This window comes from Cherax quadricarinatus, chromosome 44 (genome assembly GCF_038502225.1).
Source record: "Cherax quadricarinatus isolate ZL_2023a chromosome 44, ASM3850222v1, whole genome shotgun sequence".
In the NCBI taxonomy this organism is placed as follows: domain Eukaryota; kingdom Metazoa; phylum Arthropoda; class Malacostraca; order Decapoda; family Parastacidae; genus Cherax; species Cherax quadricarinatus.
The window spans coordinates 18,784,830-18,808,285 of NC_091335.1; the positions used below are offsets into that span (position 1 = coordinate 18,784,830).

Consider the following 23,456-nt stretch of genomic DNA (forward strand, 5'->3'; position numbering starts at 1 on the left):
CATAGTGAAGCTGTGTTGAGGAATCTGGGACTCGGTAGACATACTTGAGATGATGATAGTGTGTGTGTGATCTGTGATGCCTACGGGGCTTCCTTAGACGGGCGTACGTACAATACACTGGTCTGCAAATTTAAAAAAAAAATGTATTTTGGAAGTAGAAAAAAAATTATTTGTTGTGGTGCTGAAAATGAATATGACCATAACAATCGATTGGCTAAAGGAAATGTGTATTTTTTAAACAACTACGCATTATGGCTTTAGGAATCTGTATCTATTTTTTAAACCATACGGATTGTGAGTTTGATTCATAAGGTTTTGCATGTACGCTCAGTGTACAATTTGTTCATCTTGTGCCTTCCCAGGACAAAAATAACAGCAACCTGCCTAGGTTCATATTTATATAAAAGAGACAGCAATGTTAAGCATTATTTCCGTATTCTGGGACCCCCTAAAAAATGTAAAGAATTATTAGTTTTATTTGCGAAGCATTTTTACGATAGATCAGTGTTATAATTTAACTGAAAACTATTATTTCCTGTCGCTTTCAAGAAACTGTCGGGTTCTCGCCTAATGTTACTTTTGTTTTTATAGTGGTTACTGCTGTAGGCGTTTTAGTGTTACACACATTTGTAGAAGTGCTGAATATTTCCTAACTCTTTTTGTTGTTGCCTTATCATTAATATACTTTTGAAGGGTTTCGAGAGCTTCCTGCATTCCCAGCCAGGCTTTTCGGGTGCCTGCTCAACCAGGCTGTTACCACCGGCAGGCTGCTGGCCCGCTTATACATCACTTCCTGGTTGATCTAGCACTTGGCAGACACACACTTATTCCGGCAGTGTTTCTGATATCTTGTGATATTGTGTAAACCGTCTACAATGTTTTCTTACTGTGCCCACAGCGCCCTTGTTTTTCAATGGGCTTATTCTACACATTTTCCATCTCTCACTCCATTGTTATGGTAATGTGCAGATTTGGGACCAGGCCCTCAAGCCCATTTCACGAATATATTATGTCTTTCTCCTCCGGTCCAGCGAATACATATTTAGGACTGAGGCGTTCCCAGTAATTTAAATGCTTTATTGGCTTTGCCGGCCATAAATGACCTTTGGATCTGTTCGAGTTCCGCCTTCTGTGTCTTGCCACAAAACAAGCCGTGAACCCTGACTACTATTAAGCGAGAGGGCACAAGTGATTTGAAAAGTGTCACAGAGCAAGACAAAGCATCCCCAATGGTAATTCCTGCTTCATATTTGCAAATGTTCAGGGTTTGAAATCAAATACAAACGACAAAGTTAGTTATGTCAGTGGGCTCCTAACAGAAGCGAATGCCATGTTTGGAGCCTTTACAGAAACACATACAGGGGAAGTTTTGGACGGAGAGATAAAGATAGAAAGCTATAACATGTATAGATGTGAAAGAATTAATAGGTCACAGGGAGGAGTAGGATTCCATATAAAAGATACTTTCTGTTGCACACAAGTGCTGAACTCTACGAATGATATAGTAGAAATCCTAGGCATTAAAATTGAAAGTAGAAATTTAATAATTATGCTAGTATACAAACCACCATCAGCAACTGCTGAGGAATTCACAGATCAGCTAAGGAAGATAGATAGCTATCTGGATAGGCTAGACAATCCCACACCAAATATTTTACTCCTTGGAGATTTGTCTCCCTCATATAAAATGGAAGATGACGCAACACAGTGTTATACCAGAAATATCTCCGGGAAGCACCCTGGCTCAACAGGTACATACCAGGGAACTAATGAGGCTTTGTGAAAAGTACTCTTTAAACTAACAGATAACTGATCCCACTAGAAATAAAATTACCCTGGCTTTGATATTCACAAACAACGAGGTACTGCTCAGAGACATAACAGTTACAAAGTCAATATACTCTGATAACATCATAAAAGTTCCAACGAGTATTAACTCAGGGTTAGGGAACTGCGTCACTGTTAGAGACGGGATGTTCAGTAAGTTTAATTTTAACAACCATAGAATTGGCTGAGAAGAAATAAACCAAGAGCTATCAGACATCCTGGGAATCAGACATGAGCACCCTAAATCCCCACCAGTGCCTAGAGAAGCTGAATACAGAAGCATACAATGTATGTATGAAGCACGTACCATTGAGGAAACCCAGGAGGAGATTAGATATATATATATAGAGAGCATAAGAGATGGTACAGATGAAGAAAACTGGTTACGGAATTGCTTAAAAAAAACAAATATGCTTCAGCAGAGGAAAGATAGACTTAGACAGGAGATCATTGAACTAGAGCAAAAACTTAGGATGTCATACCTAACAGAGGAAGTACAAAAGGAACAGAAGGTCATACAGGATATTGCAAGAAACCCAAAATATTCTGTTCCTGTGCAAAATCCAAGAATCCTGTAGTATTGTACCACTACTGAGAGGAGACTCGTATACTGACGATGAACAGGAAATGAGTGAAATTCTTGAAGAACAGTATGAGTCGGTATTCAGCAACCCACTACATGACTGCAAGGTAGAAAATGCAGAAATATTTTTCACTCCAGAAGAAGGCGTCTCAGACCAACTAACTGACATTAGTCCAAATCCCATAGATTTCGAAAAAGAAATGGACAACATGCCCACTCACTCAGCACCTGGACCAGATTCATGGAATGCTCTGTTTATAAAGAAGTCTAAAGTACCACTAGCACGAGCCCTCAGTATTCTTTGGAGAAAGAGCTTAGATCTAGGTGAAATACCGGAGGCCTTAAAGAGTGCAGACATAGCTCCATTGCATAATGGAGGTAGTAGAGCACTAGCTAAAAATTACACACCAGTAGCCCTAACCTCTCACATTATAAAAATCTACGAAAGAGTGATGAGACGGCAGGTTAAAAATTTCATGGAGCAGCACAACCAGCATAACCCGAACCAGCATGGTTTTAGAGCAGGACGATCATGATGTCTGTCACAGCTGCTGAACCATTATGACAGAATTACGGAGGCATTGGAAGACGACCAAAACGCAGATGTGATTTACACAGATTTTGCGAGGGCGCTTGACAAATGCAATCATGGAGTGACAGCGCACAAAATGAGGTCCATGGACATTACGGGGAAGGTAGGCAGATGGATTTTCGGGTGCCTAACACACAGAACACAAAAAGTAGTAGTGAACAGGGCAAGATCCAGCATCAGCGAGGTCAAAAGCTCAGTGTCCCTATGCACTGTCCTGGCACCACTTCTGTTTCTCATCCTCATAGCAGACATAGACAAAAACACCCGGTACACTTTTGTATCATCATTTGCAGATGACACTAAAATAAACATGAAAAGTCACTACGGTAGAGGACACTGTAAAAGTACAGGAAGACATAAACAAGGTTTTCCAGTGGGCAGTGGAGAACATGACGTTCAATGGTGATAAGTTCCAGCTGCTTAGGTATGGAAAGAATGAAGAACTCAAAAGGAACATTATATACAAAACTCAAGAGGGGCACCAAATAGAACGTAAGGAACACGTAAAAGATGTTGGCACCTGGAGAAGAAGTTGATATCCTTGGGGTGAAATTTGACTCCAAACTAACCATGAAGAACCATGTTGTAAATCTTGCAAACAAGGCAGCCAGGAAGCTTACAGCACTTCGCCGTATCTCACATCTGCTTGACAGTAGGGGTTGCAAGATCCTGTACGAGGCACAAGTACGCTCACACCTTGAGTATGCTCCACTTTCTTGGTTTGCCTGTCCCCCCTCTCATCTGCGACTGCTTGACAGAGTAGAGAACAGAGCAAGACGTCTCATCTCTCGCCTGGACCCATCCTGGATGGATCTGTCATTTCAGCAGAGCCTTCAACATAGGAGGGATGTGGGTGGCCTTACTGTTATGTACAAGGCCAATATTGTCAAAATACCACACTTGGATCCACTTCGAGGACAGCGCGAAACAAGCTTTTATGCCACAAGACGGGCAGAAAGCAGCAACTTCACTCTGGCTGTACCCTTCTCCAGAACATCACTCCATCTGAGATCATACATACCCAGGATGACTCGAGTATGGAACACATTCGTACAGCATAATGATGTCAACGAGATAACGTCAGTTGAACAAATGAAAATGCTGGCCCACAGATGGCTCCAACTTCATCCTGTTCCCTACTTGTATGTCTCATAACAATAAAAATGCTTTCAAATGAGCTGATGTAGGTAACAGCTCTTAGCTTGTCAATAAAGTTAGGAATCCTTAACCTGTAAATAGCTTGTCAATAAACCTAGGGATCCTTAACCTTGTCAAACCATGTGTAAAAAAAAAAAAAAAAAAAAAAAAAAAAAAAAAAAAAGACCTGGGAATAATTATGTCAGCTGACCTTTCTTTTAAAGACCATAACAAGACAAAGATCACAACAGCCAGGAAAATGACGGGGTGGGTATTGAGAACTTTCAAAACAAGGGAAATAATGCCGATGGTGACACTTTTCAAATCGCTAGTGCTCCCTCACTTAGAATATTGCTCAGTGCTGACGACCCCGTTCAAAGCAGGAGAAATATCGGAGCTGGAACAGATACAGAGATCGTTTACGGCTCACATTGAGCCAGTAAAGCACCTAAACTACTGGGAACGCCTTCAAGTCTTGAACTTGTACTCAATGGAGCGGAGGAGAGAGAGAGGCATGATAATATGTGGTATAAACCTTGGTAATAAATACCGACAAGTTGGTTTAGAAAGACACGTAAGCAAACACTGTGACATATTTATTAGAAAACGTTTCGGTCCTGGGACCTTGATCACTTCTAGCATACAGAGGTAGAAAGGCATTATATATATAGGCGGAGAGTGAGGTGTGACGCACGTGACCTGAGGAATGTCATAAGAACATAAGAACATAAGAATGGAGGAACACTGTAGAAGGCCTACTGGCCCATGCGAGGCAGGTCCTTATCAAAACAACCTCTGCCTGTGATGAGGACGGGTAGACGTTGAAATCATGTGATTCCTGTGTTGTTGGGTTGGTGGTGCTTAAGTATCATGTATGGCAATGTTTTTGAAATTTTGTAGTTTCCAATGTTGCGTTCTATAGTGTCGGTGACGGCGATTAGTGAGGCTTCTAGGCACCGTCGGCGTCTGAGGTCTGGTTCGGTGAGAACGAGTTGTGCCTCATTCCAGTTCATCAAATGTCCCGTGGAGTCTCTGTGGAGGACACAGGCGTACCTTACATCGTCTCTGTTAGAGGCATTTCGATGCTCATTCAAGCGGACTGCAAGATCTCTGCCTGTCTCGCCTACATATTTCTTGGGACAGAACCCACAGGGGATAGTGTAGACGCCTGCTGTAGAAGTTAGAGGTGTGGGGCTGCGTTTCGTAGTGAGGTCTTTGATAGATGATGTGTTTATGGTGGAAACGTTGATGTTACTCATAGCAAGTGCCCGGCGAGTATTCGTGGCAACATCACCACATGGGAGTACTATGAACTGCTTAGGGGGCTGTTCCATGGGCCTTAAGTCTGCAATCTCGGATGAAGAAAGATGGGAACTGAAGACGTGTAAAGGCTTGTGTAATGTAAGTGCATTCTTCTTCTAGAAAACAAGGGCTGGAGATGCGAAGAGCTCTCAAGAAGAAGCCAATGAGGACTCCTCTCTTAGTGCGGGTGTCTTGGTGTGAATAAAAGTGTATAAGATCGTCCTTGTTGGTAGGTTTTCTATACACTATATATACTTCTATATATCTGGTGGATATGGTAACCAAGAATCAACCTTTTGGAGGCTCCGAGTTTCAAAAAGGCTTTGTTCAAGGAATTATCACTGCTGCAGCTACTGAGCCTTCAAGACCGGTCATTCCCAGAAGATACATCCAAGCACTCAGGGACTTGGCCAACAACGATGATATCGTCATTACAACCGCCGACAAAGGAGGTGGTGTGGTGTTACTCAACACTGTCGACTACAACAATAAAGTTTTAAATCTTCTCAACGATGTCAACACATACCAGCCTGTATCAGAATCAGTGCTACTTCAAAGTACCCAGACTTTTCTTCAAAAGGCTCGTAGCATCTTACGAAAATCAGAACAAGGCAAAAAACTACTTAAACTTTTACCAGGTCAACCAAAACCAGCACGTCTGTATGGCCTTCCTAAGACACACAAACCTGGCATCCCACTACGGCCTATCACTTCGGGCATAGGGAATGCACCACACAGACTAGCCGGCCACCTTGCCAAATACCTTTCAGCGCTTCTGGGCACCATCAGTCAAGCCCACCTCAAGCACTCAGGTGACCTTCTCTCCCGAATTTCCAACCTGAATGTCAAAAACAAAAGCATGGCTTCCTTCGATGTCACAGCCCTCTTTACCAACGTTCCTACTGACGCTGCAATCAACATTCTGAGACAGGCTCACTGAAAACCACGACCTCCCTTTACCTCTTCTAGACTTCATCAATCTAGTGGAACTTTGTGTTAATTTCAACTTCTTCAAGTATCAGGACAACTGTTACAAACAGTGCTTTGGGATGGCAATGGGCAGCCCGCTCAGTGCTGTGCTTGCCAACCTCTTCATGGAAAACCTGGAGACAGATAAATTCAGCACCCTCATTCCCAACACCGTTACCTGGCTAAGATACGTTGATGATGTATTGGTTTTCTATCCGAGACGTCTCAATATCCAGGCCCTTCTCAACAAGATCAATGCAGTTGAACCATCAATAAAGTTTACACTTGAACTCGAAAATGATGGCAAACTTCCTTTCCTCGACGTTCTACTGTGCAGATCTCCCGACAGTGACAAACTTCTCTTCAAAGTGTATAGAAAACCTACCAACAAGGACGATCTTATACACTTTTATTCACACCAAGACACCCGCACTAAGAGAGGAGTCCTCATTGGCTTCTTGAGAGCTCTTCGCATCTCCAGCCCTTGTTTTCTAGAAGAAGAATGCACTTACATAACACAAGCCTTTACACGTCTTCAGTTCCCATCTTTCTTCATCCGAGATTGCAGACTTAAGGCACAAGCTATTCTCAACAAACCGCCCATGGAACAGCCCCCTAAGCAGTTCATAGTACTCCCATGTGGTGATGTTGCCACGAATACTCACCGGGCACTTGCTATGAGTAACATTAACGTTTCCACCATAAATACATCTATCAAAGACCTCACTACGAAACGCAGCCCCACACCTCTAACTTCTACAGCAAGCGTCTACACTATCCCCTGTGGGTTCTGTCCCAAGAAATATGTAGGCGAGACAGGCAGAGATCTTGCAGTCCGCTTGAATGAGCATCGAAATGCCTCTAACAGAGACGATGTAAGGTACGCCTGTGTCTTCCACAGAGACTCCACGGGACATTTGATGAACTGGAATGAGGCACAACTCGTTCTCACCGAACCAGACCTCAGACGCCGACGGTGCCTAGAAGCCTCACTAATCGCCGTCACCGACACTATAGAACGCAACACTGGAAACTACAAAATTTCAAAAACATTGGCATACATGATACTTAAGCACCACCAACCCAACAATACAGGAATCACATGATTTCAACGTCTACCCGTCCTCATCATAGGCAGAGGTTGTTTTGATAAGGACCTGCCTCGCATGGGCCAGTAGGCCTTCTACAGTGTTCCTCCATTCTTATGTTCTTATGACATTCCTCAGGTCACGTGCGTCACACCTCACTCTCCGCCTATATATATAATGCCTTTCTACCTCTGTATGTTAGAAGTGATCAAGGTCCCAAGACCGAAACGTTTTCTAATAAATATGTCAGTGTTTGCTTACGTATGAAGATACAGGCATGTTCTTCCCGCTCTAAATCCATTCTGGTTTGGGTTGTGTAGGTTATGCTGTTCCATAAAGTATGTAATTTGATGTCTCATCACCCTTTGAAAGATTTTATGATCGGGCTAATGGTCTGTAGTTTTTGGTGCTCTGCTGCCTCCTTTATGCAGAGGAGTTGACCTCTCCAACACAATTGTCCTCAAAGATTTGTTAAGCTATACCATGAATTAAGAAAGATCCTCGACTTCACCTTACGAAACAAAGGAAATGCGGTAGCAATTTTGGACAAGGTAGATTATAGTGGGAAAATGAACATGTTATTAGAAGACGGGGGACATGCATGCCTCTTAAGGCCTCTGGGATTTCGCTTATATCTAACTCTTCCTCCAAAGAATACTGAGTGCTCGTGCTAGTGGTATTTTACACTTTTTTATAAATAAGGAATTTTATGAATCCGGTCCAGTTGCTGCATGATTGGGCTTGTCTTTTATTTCGTTTTCGAATTCTTCAGGATTTGTACTTAAGTCAGTTGTGTGATCTGTGGCGCCTTCATGGGTAACGAACAGAAAATCTGCATTCTCCACCCAGCTTTCGTTTAATGGATTGTTGAACATTGATTCATATTGGTCTTTTATCACTCGTTTCCTTTCATCATCAGGTTAATGGCTCAATTCTACATGTAGTTCTTAATTTTAATTTTGTATGTCTAGAAATATTTGGGATTCCTTGCAATATTCTGGCAGCGTTTTGTTCCCTTTGTGCTACTGTGTGATTCGAAAACCTGTTTTTGTTGCTACTCGGCAATCTCTTGACAAAGGGTGTCTTTCTTTTATTGTGACATATTTACAATTTTAAGCAGTTCAGAAACTCCTTCATTTGTAGATTCTTCTGTGCTCCCTTTGACCTTTCAGGTTTTATGATTAATATATATTTACACAGACCTTGTATGTTTCTGTATTCAGCTTTTCCAAGCATTGATGAGGGTTTAGAATGCTTGACTGTTACCTAGGGTATGTCTGATAGTTCTTTGTTTATTTTGTTTCAATCGATTCTCTGATTGCTGAAATTAAATTTCATGAACATCCCTTCTCGTGTACTATTTCTGGAGTTTCTACTCCAGCTCTTATACTCATCTGTACTTCTGTGATGTGATCAGAGTTGATTGTTTTTGTGGTCATGTGTCTAATTAGTTCTTTGATGTTCGTGAAGATCAGATCCAGTGTATTTTCATTTCTAGTGGGTCCTGTAATCTGCTGGATCAAAGTAGACTTTTCACAAAACCCCATTAGCTCTCTGGTATGTATCTGTTGAGCTAATGTGCTTCCCGGGAATATTTCTAGTACAACACCTTGATTTACCATCTTCCATCTTAAATTTAGAAGAACTTAATGTCCGAGGATAATATTTGGTGTAGGATTCTCAAGGTTTTCAAGGCAAGTATCTGTTTTCCTTGTGTGTTCCGTGAACTCCTCTCTGGTGTTTCTAAAGGCTGCTTTGAGGTTGTCCTACCAAAGTTACGCAGTTGGTGTGCTCCTCTGGAGATAGGTACGTTTTGATGTTCACTCAGTCTTTTCTTTCATCGATATTTGTAATTAAGCCCCTCCCAGACTGTACTGTTTCCAATTTAACCTCACATTCTCCAACTTTATGACACTATTTTGGATTGACTTCTAGTAGCCATTTTTTAACAGTTTATCGGTTATTTTGAGGCTACTAGTCTCATGCTTTTTGCTCGTTGTGTGTGTGTGTGTGTGTGTGTGTGTGTGTGTGTGTGTGTGTGTGAGAGAGAGAGAGAGAGAGAGAGAGAGAGAGAGAGAGAGTATATACTTTTAAAGCCAATTAAATTTTTTTGGCAAGAATCTTGTTAGTACATGAAAGTTACAGGTTGTGTTGTTGTACCGATTTTGGCTTAAATAGCAACTCTATTTCTTGCCGAATAAGGGAAGCGAAAATTTGTGTGCAGTAATTTCGCAAAAATCATTCTTAATCTAACGAAAAAAAATATAGTTCATTGTTTCTTTATTATTAAATCATTGTAAATTTATCTAAAATATATTTAGTTGGATTAGGCTAAATTAAATTGAGCTTGTTATAATAAGGTTAGGTAAGTTTTCTAAAGTTGTTTTGGTACAAAATTATTAATTTTTATATTAATATAATGAAAAAAAAGTACGTCTTCAAACGTATAAGAGAAAATGACTTAATTTTAAAGGAGTTCTTGCTAATTGACCAATTTTACACACTACACACACACTACACACACACTACACACACACTACACACACACACACTACACACACACTACACACACACTACACACACACTACACACACACACACACACACACACACACTACACACACACACACACACTACACACACACACACACACACACACTACACACACACACTACACACACACACTACACACACAACACACACACACTACACACACACACACACACACACACACACACACACACACTACACACACTACACACACACACTACACACTACACACACACACTGCACACACACACACACTACACACACACACTGCACACACACACACACTACACACACTACACACACGCACTACATACACACACACACACACACACACTACACACACACACACACACACACACAAACACACACACACACACTACACACACACACACACACACACACTAAACACACACATACACACACACACACACTACACACACACACACACACACTACACACACACACACACACACACACACACACACACACACACACACACCACACCACACACACACACACACACACACCACACACACACACACACACACACACACACACACACACACACACACACACTACACACACACACACACACACACACACACACTACACACACACACACACACACACACACACACACACACACACACACACACACACACACACACACACACACACACTACACACACACACTACACACACACACTACACACACACTACACACACACTACACACACACACTACACACACACACTACACACACACTACACACACATTACACACTCACTACACACACACACTACATATACACTACACACACACACACTACTCACACACTACACACACACACTACACACACACACACACACACACACTACACACACACACTACACACACACACACACACACACTACACACACACACACACACACACACACACACACACTACACACACACACACACACACACACACACACACACTACACACACACACACACACTACACACACACACACACTACACACACACACACTACACACACACACACACAAACACTACACACACACACACTACACACACACACACACTACACACACACACACACACACACACACACACACTACACACACACACACTACACACACACACTACACACACACACACTACACACACACACACACACACACACACACACACTACACACACACACACACTACACACACACACTACACACACACACTACACACACACACTACACACACACACACACACACACACACACACACACACACACACACACTACACACTACACACACACACACGCACACACACTACACACACTACACACACACACACTACACACACTACACACACACACACTACACACACTACACACACACTACACACACACACACTACACACACACACACACACACACACACACACACACACACTACACACACACTACACACACACACACACACTACACACACACACACACACACACACACACACACACTACACACACACACACACACTACACACACACACACACACACACACACACACACACACACTACACACACACACTACACACACACACACACACACACACACACACTACACACACACACACACACACACACACAACTACACACACACTACACACACACTACACACACACTACACACACTACACACACACACACACACACACACACACACACACACACACACACACACGTACTTACGTTCAATTTCACGTTTGGTACCAGTAATATACATTGTGTCCTAAAACAGTATGTATTGTTATGCTTGATTTTCTGATTTTATTCGATTTTATTTATAGATAATTATGATTTAAAGATTTTATATACCAGTAAAATATATTAAACGAGTGAAAGTGCCGGAAGACACAAGATAAGAAGTGTTGTATGTGAATGATGTGAGGGCAGTGAGGGAGCGGTGGGTGAAGGTAGTAAGGAAGAGGTGAGGAGTATCCTCCCTACTGCTACCTTAGTGCCACTGCTTGAACCATCATGCCCTCAGTGACTCCCAGTGAGGTACTGCCAGGGTCGCCGCCCCCGCCGGTGAGCCCTGCCACATCCATGGAGCTGAGCGGCTCTCTCGGGGACATCACTCTCACCTCACAGTGCTCCGTTGAGTCTCTGGGCTCCCTGGACAGCGGCCACAGCTCCTCCGCTGACAATGGTACCACAGAGAGTCAGGCTGGCAGTCCCTCCCCTGGTTACAAGAGTCATTCGCCCAGACTCATTGCACCGCCCACCAACAATGACAGCCCTACACCCTCAAGCCCTCGGGACTATGGCGTAGAGCCCACCTACAGCCCAAAGATAAGTGTGGCCTCAATGGGCTGCCAAGACCGTCCAGTATCTAGGATCGACAGATCCTTGTCTAACACATCCACTTCTTCTATCAATTCCGATATATCCACAACGTCCAATGAAACTAGAAGCTCGAATACGACACTCAACTCTGTGGCGTCAGATAACACAACCACCACGTCCACCTCCACCACTTCCACAACTATTGTTACTCCCATCAAGTCCAAGGCAGAGCTGGATGCCTACATTGAACATCTAGACACACTATGGTCTCAGGAGGACGAGTGGATTATGATCTTTGATAATCTCATTAAGAACACAGAGGCCTCAACCAGGAGCCGCAGACACACGCACCACCACAGTCACTATCACAACAGTGGCACCACCAGTCACCACTCGTCACCTTACAGCTCACCTTACAAGAGAGGTAAGTTACCTTTCTTGTCTCCTCTTGTTATTCTTTGCACCTTCCATCATAGTTTACATGAAAACTCGTTGTTCTAAAGTCTTAAATGTAATATAAAATTATATTAATTTGAATTTTTTTACGTAAAAATTTGAAACACAGGAGCGTGCATGAATTACCTTTTATATATAGTAAACAAGGTTAAACAACAATGTGCACATGGAAATAATCCCTGTAGAGAGCTGAATGCAAGGTACATAGTGGAATAACTCCCGTGAACAGCAAGGTATGTAGTTCTATATTTTAATCTTTCAATATAGATACGTTAGTGGCATTTAGCTTTGATGTAAAACGGACGTATTAAGACATTTACCTAAGGAACGTTGAAGTTAATACCATGACTGAAACATTTCACTTGTAATTAAGTTTCAAACTTAGAAGTAAACCACTAGACGACTCGAATCTTAGTCTGATTTACATTAAATATTCTAGTGATGTGACAATGCAAAAAAATTTTTTTTTTTTTGCCAGTACAACACTCAGTTTTAGATCTGTACCGATACCATTAGAATTAACCAGTACCCAGCGATACCTGTACTGTGGCACACTCTTAGAATAAACCTTTAGAATTAATCTTAGACTCCATAGCAACTTTAATTTCATATTAGTTCTTACCATGGAATCTACAACCGTTGACATATGGGTGCTGATCTCTTATGGTCGTAGTAGGTGTATACAACTACTGGGTTGTCTTCAGTGTATGTTATTCCTGATATTTTAAGTATTCTGGCCATTTTGAAGTCTAAGTTATTGTCACAGCAAGTTCGCATGTGCAACACTTGTGTATATTTATTGACGAAAACATATCGTCTGCTCGGTAGGCTTCAACAGTCACCTACAGAGATTAATCATAATCGTTACCGTTATAATAATAGTACCTGATCTGCTTACTCTGTTGTCCATCCCAGCCCCAGGGTTGAATACACTCCCTATCTTTTTATTTTGCCTGTTTGAAAAAAAAAAAATTAATTACCTTTCCTTTATACGGATATTAGTCCGGTCAAGTTTATGATAGTATATCTCTGGTGTTGCCTGAGGTAACGTAGTTCTACCACACGTTTGGTACTAAGCCTACAACTACTCTCTCTTTTATATTATTTACTTTTAGAACGAAACAGACAGGCGAAATCGCGTGGGAAAGGAGATGATGTAGATGATCCCGGAACCATTAACGGGTATAACATGCGGAATCACAGTATTTTCAGGATACAGGACAGCAGGGAAAAAATTATCTATGAAAATAACACATTTAGGTATCACATCATATAATTATTTGAAAATGTATGATTAATTATTTGGGTCATTTATTTGTTAAAACTCACCAGCAGGATGTCATTTCTCCCAGTTTAATATTGTAAGTACACGTTCCCTCCTCTCCCCTCCCCTCCCCCACCTGGATCCAGAGAAGTCAGTCTATGAATATAAATAATTTTAAACGCGTTGAGAAATTTAAGGAGTTTTTCAGTCCTTGGTGTCTTTGAGAAGTATAATTTGTAGGTCCACATGAGAAGGGACTCGTGTACCCTTAAGGTGAATAAGCTCAAACTTCAGTACAAGCATCTCTTGTGGAAGTTCATTCACTATAGATTTCTAAGATAGTGCATGATCAGCGGAGCAGGTCACAGCTATATTGTTCGTGCTTGACCAGCGGAGCAGATCATGTGTTTGTTCATCGTGTGGAAAAGCGGAAATGGTTATAGTATGCTGATCCGGTACCTTTGCTTCATTTGTCGTCTAATTAACAAAAGTAAACACGTACCTATTTACAAAATTTATATTTACATTTCAGCTTGGTTTAAATTGTGTAAACATAAGTCTGCACAGGGACGAAAGTTAATGGTAGTAGGCTGATAGACAACAACAAAACAGGAAGGCACTACTGTCCTGTTATGAGTGTGAAACTGAAGCCTGTTAAACGTATTGCACTTTGGTTAGATGTTATTTTTTTCTTAATGTGGCCAGTGTCTGTCCATACTGCATTCAAATCTTACATTCACTATACTATGTAGCTTTACATTTTCGTTGTTGTGTGGCACCAGTAGCAGCGGTAGTTGTAGCTGAATTCCAGATTTGATAAGATAGTAGAGTAGGCCTAGCAGGGCGAGGAACTCCCAAGACAACACCTCCCCGACTAATAAGACATGACTCACATCATTGTATCCACGTACTCACCTCACCTCATATTAGTTGATTGTTAATTTTACCTGTAACGGAAACTGGAAATGTTTTTTTATATTAGATATAATGGGTAAAGGACACTTGGACTTTGTGTATGGGTGGGGAGAAGTATTGTATTCCAGTCATACATCGTTTATAACGAACGTGTTGATCCAACGAATTAAGCAATGGTGTTATCCCCAGCTGCCAAACGTTACCATTCCATTTTATTGGCAATTACTTAGAATAACTTAGGATAAAGTAATTTGTCGTAAACATCGAAAACTTGTTAAAAAATAGAGGACATATTTTGTGGAAGGGCAGCAATAAATGCAAGATACAAGCGCACGCGCGCTAGTACTAGTATTTTTTTCATTCAGGAAAAGATATTTTAAGTTCGGGCATATAGTTGTCCTTGTGATATTCAATGTTACAGCGTCATGCAGTTAGTTTGTTTTGTATAATTGAAGTGTCTTACATGGCCTTAGTCAAGTAGTTAGTATTCAAGGTCACGGGCTGCTCGTGACTACCTGTTCTGGGGGCGGAGAAATGTGTACAGATATAAGGATGTCATACACTAACACCTTGCTTGTATGCATATGTTATGATGGCTGGGTAGACCGTACATAACCACATTGAAAGGCAGTGGTGCTGTTTGTACATTACAGAGATAACACGATAACTGTAAAGGGTCCAAGTCTTTTCAACACAGTCTTCAAATATAAAGGTAATTACCAACAGAACCTTAACTCTTTAGCAGGAAATTTCGTAAGTTCCTGTAGAATGTTCCTGAGCAGCCTGGCTGTAGCAAGTGCGTCAAGTTGTGAGTTGCATACAGCCACAGCCTAATGATTCTGACCAGACTTCTAAAGCACTAGTCTTCGGAATTATCAACAGTTACTGTATGTTATTTGTTTACTGTATTTCAAAACAAGTTGAGTTGTGAACTATACTGGGCTAGGACACGGGAATATCTACCATGATAACATAAACACCGTCCTAGCCAAGTTGGTCTCGTTATTGACATATGGTAACCAAAGACGTAGATCTGCCACAAGGAGAACAACTTTATTCAGCCTTAGGATGGAAAGTGGAGCGCACATGGGGAAGAAGTAATATACACAAAACACTATAAACACTTTCAAGAGCATGTTTCATCTAGAAATCAGTGAAACCGGTCGATTAGAGTTGAGAGGCAAGCCCGTGAGCTCTAAATCGACGCCTATAAACACATCTAGGTAAGTACAGAATGAACAGTACACGTAAACTTTGTTACGATGGAATAATCTTGAAAGAGACTTTTCAGTTAGCAGCCAGGTAGGGGTAGTGTTGCTAGGTTAAAGTGGTGAGAGAGGTAGACGTGGCGAGGAAATGTTAGTAGGCTTCATAGAAGCCAGGTCATATTGATCAATAAGATGGTTGTGGTATTGACTTAGTGTTGGTGCCAGACTTGTTATAAAAGAGTTATGCACAAGTAAACTGCTCCACGTGCACCCCGCGTGGGAGGCGTCTGGCTCTAGCGGCTTTAATATTGCAGTAACTCCCATCCGCAGAATACCCCCATCCTCGCCCCCTCATACCACCACCTTCACCCCCTGCGTACACTCTGACCCTCTACGCCGCCTTCCCCAACCATCCCTAACGACGCCACCTTTATCATCCTCTTCCTCCTACACTTCTCTTCCTCCACCCTACACTCCCTCCTTCACTTCTTTTTCTTTTTTATTTACACCAGGGTTTTTACAGATTAGGCGACGAGTTCTTACCTTTATTTACAAGCTGAGAGTTGTTACCTTTTCATTGTTGAGACATACAAGTAGGGAACAGGATGAAGTTGGAGTTACCTGTGGGCCAGTGATTTAATTTGATCATCGATGATGTTACGTTGTACGAACATGTTTCAGACATGTCATTCTGTGAATGAATAATGAACTCAGATGAAGTGATGTTCTTGAGAAGGGTACAGCTTGAAGCCCCCCCCCCTTCTCTCTTGTTTTCCACTCCCATCTCCCACCCCTCATCTTCCACCCTCCCATCCTCCTCTTCCACCCTCCCATCCTCTTCTTCCACTCTCCCAGCCTCTTCTTCCACCCTCCCATCTTCTTCCACCCTCCCATCTTCTTCCACCCTCCCATCTTCTTCCACCCTCCCACCTCTTCCACCCTCCCATCTTCTTCCACCCTCCCATCCTCTACCTCCTACATCCACCCTCTCTCTCACCCTTTCTTCCTTCGTCTCCCATATCTCCCTCGTCTCCCACTTTCTCCCCTCATTTTCCACCTCCCTCTTCTCCCTTCTCCTCTCCCTCCTTTTCCGTCTTCTCCCTCTTTCCCTCTACAATCATTCAGCCTATCTCCAGGTCTCAGAAAGAACTCAGGTAACCAGGCACTAGTATGCTCCTGTCTTCTTTATCGTCCTCTTCCTCCCACATTGAACTCTCCTCCTTCAGCTCTCCCTGCGTCCTAATTCAATTCCCCCTCTTTCCTCCAACTCTTCTCTCTCCTCAGCTCTTCTGCTTCCCCCCTCTTTCACTTCTCTCCATTTTCAACTCTCTTCTTCGTAAACACAGGTGTGTAACGAGTGAGGGTGATAGACAGGCTCTAGGTTGCTGCTACACTCCCGCTACTTCCAAGGTATTTACACTATTTACTAACATAAAATAACCTAGCTTCACCACAGCTATTCTTGATCATTTGAAGCGCTTATATTACTTATCTGAGTAGCTTCCGGGGGTCATTGCCACCATGCCTCCTGGTTGCTTGCCTGATTAACCAGGTTGTTAGTGCCTCCTGCAAGCAGTCCAACCTGTGTACCACAACCCTAGGTGAGTCTCCTCTCTCTCACACACACACACACACACACACACACACTGACTCGACCCCTGCAACCACAAATAGGTGAGTACAAATAGGTGAGTACTGTCCCTGTTAATCTTAATGGATCGTTGTGGGTCGCATGCTGGGGAATGGTCAAGTACTACAAACTACTGAGCAACTTGAATGTGTCTCAAATGAACTAATGATGCACAGTCTGTGCCCAAGGTACACCACAAACGAATCCTGAGAGCCGAAAGGCTAAACCTAAACCTAACAGGGTGGGGAGGCACCCTGAGTCTCCCTCAGTAGGCTATGATCATTTTAGACTAGCCTAGCCCATGGCCGGGCTCCGGGAATAGTAAGACTCTCGAAACTCATCAAAGGTAACCTGGCTGAAAAGGAACGGTTTTGAGGAATCTCGAGTTTCCGCTTGGAGACACCTAAGTGTTTGTTGGTAATCCCCTTTAGGCATGAAGGGATGATGTTGAAGAGTCGTGGTTCCTTAAGACTTACAGTTCTCTGTGTATTGAAGTTTTATCAATAAAGATCGAGAACGAAAACCTTGTCATTGTGGTTGTATACAAGCCACCAGATGCAACCTCACAACAGTTCAAGGAACAGCTACTGAAAATTGATTACTGTTTGGAAAACCTTCCAGCTCCATCCCCAAACATCTTACTGCTTGGTGATTTCAACCTAAGGCATACAAAATGGAAAAATGTAGCAAATGTTACAGCTGAAACAATCCCCGGAGGTAGCGCAGATGAAAGGTCACACACACATACATGAGCTACTAAGTCTCTGCGAAAAACACACCTTAAGCCAGCAGATAGTGGAGCCAACAAGACTAGAAAACACACTTGACCTTATCTTCACAAATAATGAAGACCTGATAAGAGACATAAGAATATCAAAAACAACTAATTCCGATCACAACCCAATCGAAGTCCAGACGTACATACATAGGGGTCCTGATCAGCAGAATGCATGTACTTGTGAAGGTGTCTTCACAAAATACAACTTCAACAACAAGAACATCAACTGGGATCAGGTAAACCATGTCCTAAACGAAACATGTTGGGAAGATGTCTTAAATGACATGGATCCAAACCAGTGCCTTGAAAGGATCAACTTCCTGGCAGCTGAAGCATGTTCTAGGCATATTCCCCTAAGAAAGAAGAAGAGCAGGAGTAAACTGGAGAGAGAAAGACGCTCCCTCTACAGAAGACGACGAAGAGTCACTGAGCTCCTCAGGAGTGCTAGAATATCTGATACACGAAAGGAGGCGCTGACCAGGGAAGTGGAAACTATCGAACTTAAGTAAAATGATTCTTACAGGAACCAGGAGAGGCAGGAGGAGCTTAAAGCTATTAGTGAAATTGAAAGAAATTCAAAATATTTAGTTTCATATGCCAAAAACAAGGCAAATACCACATCTAGTATCGGGTCCTTACTCAGACAGGATGGGACTTAAACGGATGACAACAAGGAAATGAGTGAAATATTGAAATCCCAGTACGACTCTTGTGTTTAGTGAACCACTAATCGGTCTGAGGATCGACGACCCAAATGATTTCTTCATGAATGAGCCTCAAAACTCCATAAATGTATGCCAGATTTCCGACATTACCCTAACTCCGATAAATTTCGAAAAAGGCATTGACAACATGCCTATGCACTCAGCCCTGGGCCCAGACTCGTGGAACTCTGTTTTCATTAAGAACTGCAAGAAACCCCTCTCGTGTGCCCTAAGTACACTGTGGAGGAGGAGCTTGGACATGGGTGAAATTCCACAGTCACTTAAAACAACGGATATAGCCCCACCCCATAAAGGTGGCAGCAAAGCATTAGCTAAGAACTATAGACCAATAGCTCTGACGTCCCACATCATAAAAATCTTTGAAAGAGTGCTAAGAAGCAGGATTGCAAATCACCTGGATTCTCCAAATCTGCACAATCCAGGGCAACATGGGTTCAGGGCAGGTCGCTCCTGCCTCTCACAACTACTGGATCACTATGACATGGCCTTGGATGCACTGGAAGAAAATCAGAATGTAGATGTAATATACACAGACTTTGCAAAAGCATTTGACAAATGCGATCATGGCGTAATAGCCCATAAAATACGTGCTAAAGGAATAACTGGGAAAGTGGGGAGATGGATCTTCAACTTCCTAACAAATCGAACACAAAGAGTAGTGGTCAGCAGAGTTAAATCGGAGGCTGCCATAGTGAAGAGCTCTGTTCCACAAGGCACAGTACTCGCCCCCATCTTATTCCTTATCCTCATATCAGACATAGACAGAGATATACACCACAGCACCGTATCATCCTTTGCGAATGATACTAGGATCTGCATGAGGCTGTCATCTGCTGAGGATGCGGTTAACCTCCAAGAAGATATAAACAAAGTTTTCCAGTGGGCAACGGTAAACAATATGATGTTCAATGAGGACAAATTCCAACTACTCCGTTATGGAGTAGTATGCTACTGACTCCGGCTATACAATAGAGCGGAAAAATAATGTAAGGGACCTGGGAGTAGTAATGTCTGAGGATCTCACTTTCAAGGATCACAACAGTGCCACGATCGCACGTGCAAAGAAAATGATAGGATGGATAATGAGAACTTTTAAAACGAGAGATGCCAAGCCAGTGATGATCCTTTTCAAATCACTTGTTGTCTCTAGGCTGGAATACTGCTGTACATTAACATCTCCATTCAAAGCAGGTGAAATCGCAGATCTAGAGAGTGTACAGAGATCCTTTACTGCACGTATAAGTTCTGTCAAGCACCTCAACTACTGGGAACGCTTGGAAGCACTTGACTTGTACTCGTTGGAACGCAGGAGGGAGAGATATATCATAATCTAGACTTGGAAAATCTAGGAAGGAATGGTCCCAAATCTGCACACAGAAATCACTCCCTACGAAAGTAAAAGACTGGGCAGGCGATGCAAAATGCCCCCAATAAAAAGTAGGGGCGCCATTGGTACACTAAGGGAAAACACCATAAGTGTCCGGGGCCCAAAACTGTTCAACAGCCTCCCATCAAGCATTAGGGGAATTACCAATAAACCCCTGGCTGCCTTCAAGAGAGAGCTGGACAGATACCTAAAGTCAGTGCCGGATCAGCCGGGCTGTGGCTCGTACGTTGGACTGCGTGCGGCCAGCAGTAACAGCCTAGTTGATCAGGCCCTGATCCATCGGGAGGCCTGGTCATGGACCGGGCCGCGGGGGCGTTGATCCCCGGAATAACCTCCAGGTATCCCCTGCTTTTTATTGGAGGTATTCTGTATCGTCTGCAAAATATCTAGTGTTCATTAGTAGTAATTTCCGTGTACAAATTTGGAACCAATCCATCCAGTATCTTGCAGACGTAGATTAGTTTATCTTTCTCGCCTGCGTTCGTTCTAGAGATTTAAAGCACTGAAACAGTTAAAGGCTTGACTGACGATAATGAGTACATTACTTCGTGTTCAAGTGAACATGCGTCAAATTAATGATAATCACAAGCAATTTGTGGTTACCACTTAACAGCTCAGTAGTGCTCGTGCAGTCTTTTAAGTTGTCAATATTTTGTCATGATAGAGTAAGAAATTGTGAACTTGCTTTTCTTTAAAAGAACATGATTTATTTTTACCTATAGTTGTTGGTGTTTCTTGTTAAGAGAAACTCGTACTGCCATGGTATGGTTATCGAGATTACCTGTTCTTGTGCTTGGAATTTTCTGTAGAACTGGCATATGTAGACTTTAGGGAGCATTAAGGTCCACTTATCCTACGGAAGATCAAGTTGGTGGGATTTTATCACTTGAATATTAAACATGCTCGTACAGGATTCACTTACATATTGTTGTATGTGAAATGGTAAGTTGACCTGCTCAGTGTAAGCACGTTAAGGAAAGAGAAGGAAAGGTTTGATTCCCATTTAGCTTTTAAGTTGATGGAAGGAGCAAGATTGTTAAGTGTATCGATAAATAATGGAAGATACTTAGTCGTGTGGTCAAACATCAGACATCATCAATACAGCGAAGCCAGAGAGAAGGGCTCATCCCAATAGTAGTAGAACACTTTCGAAACACTCCTTATGAAAGTTAACAAGAACAGAGGATAGAGGAGAACTCATAGAATAACTTTAAGTCCCTCTTCACTAATGTTCCTCTTGATGATTATCTCAGTTTTCTCAGTGAAGGCCAATGAAGTACTTCTCCCTATTTCCACTTATGTTTTTCTTGATCTTATTCGCCTTTGTTAGGACTCCAACTCTTTCATTTCAAGGTCATTTTTTATTCTCAAACCCTTGGTGTTGCTGTGCGCTTTCCTGTGTCCCATGTTCTTGCTAACGTTTAGTGTGTTTCGAAACTGTTCTACTTCCTACTATTGGGGTGCGCCCTTCTCTCTGGCTAAACTGTGTAGATGTCTTTGCTCTTTGGACACATCACTCTCTTCCAGCCATTTCTCGACATTAACAATCTTTCTCCTTCCAGCAGGTTCAAAGCTGAGTATTTGAATCGCATGCCTTGGGTAACCTAGGATGTCATCTGTGGTTACCTCTAAGTTTCTTTTTCACCTAAATTTTCCCAAGCAACAGACGGAAATCGAATATTTTAATTTATTAATTTGGTTTCACTACTTTGTTAATATTTCTAAACTATAATCTTGAACTAGCTAATAGTTTTTTACTTGTATTTTCTTTAATAAAATTATATTGTTTTAGTTTGAATACTATTAGTACCTTATTAATGCTTCTGAGTAAGTTGTTTTGGGATTAGGTCCATATCCTGACGGAATTCTCAGTCTGTGTTTTTTCTGTCAGCTAAATTACCCTAACAGCTGGTCAGCTGACCTCTGATACTCAGCAGCCTGAGATACTCTAACAGAATCACACAGTACTGGACTTTTATTATAACTTGGCTTAGCTTGAAAAATTCCTGGGCATGTTACTCTTACCGCTGCAGTGAAAATTACAGTCTGTATAACAAAACATCATGTTTAGCTTTAAATCCATTTGGGTTATTCAGCACAAGACGTGGTAGAGGCTCGATCCTCCGTCTGCCGAGCGTCAGACAAATGCCCTTCCTATTTGTACTCACCTAGATGTGTCTGTATAACAAGAACTTTCAAAATAGATACCAAGCCAATAATGGTACTTTTAAAACACATTTCTACTCTTAGACTAGAATATTGGTACACACAAATCCCCATTAAAAGTAAGTGGCAATTGCAAAGATTAAGAACATGCATAACTTTCGTTGCCAGTATAAATTGAAATCCTACATTATTGATAACGCCTAATAATCCTCATAAGAGGAACAACAAGTGACAATAAATTATATTTTACATCTGTAAAGTATTAAGGGGACGGGTTGCTGATTATTACAATCACTTCCTTCCAGAGCAGGAGACATGGTAGGGCGTTCAAAATATACTCAAAGAATATTTTCACCTTAAATATATTCAAGGGAGAGCTTACCTTTTTTAATATAATTTCTTATCCGCCAGGTTCTGTTTAGCTATTTCCCCTAATGAAAAAAAGGAATGTTTTATCCACGGCACCAGTAGTTTGACTGCTAGGCTATCGATCAGGAGGCTTGATTGGTGAATATGTTGTAAGTTCACTTGTTC

General features: G+C 42.0%; 1 protein-coding gene across 15 annotated transcripts in view; it reads left to right on the forward strand.

Moving 5' to 3' along the window:
• Positions 1-23,456, forward strand: part of chb (chromosome bows) — a 788,037-nt gene that overhangs the window by 380,286 nt on the left and 384,295 nt on the right. For 12 of the 15 annotated variants that reach the window (XM_053789050.2, XM_070094157.1, XM_070094160.1 and 9 more), the window contains exon 2: positions 11,895-12,817. The exons of the other annotated variants lie outside the window; for them this stretch is intronic. In XM_053789050.2, the coding sequence (XP_053645025.1) occupies positions 12,085-12,817 (733 nt within the window). In that variant the 5' untranslated portion in view covers positions 11,895-12,084. The remainder of the gene's footprint in view (positions 1-11,894; positions 12,818-23,456) is intronic. 15 annotated transcript variants of the gene reach the window in all.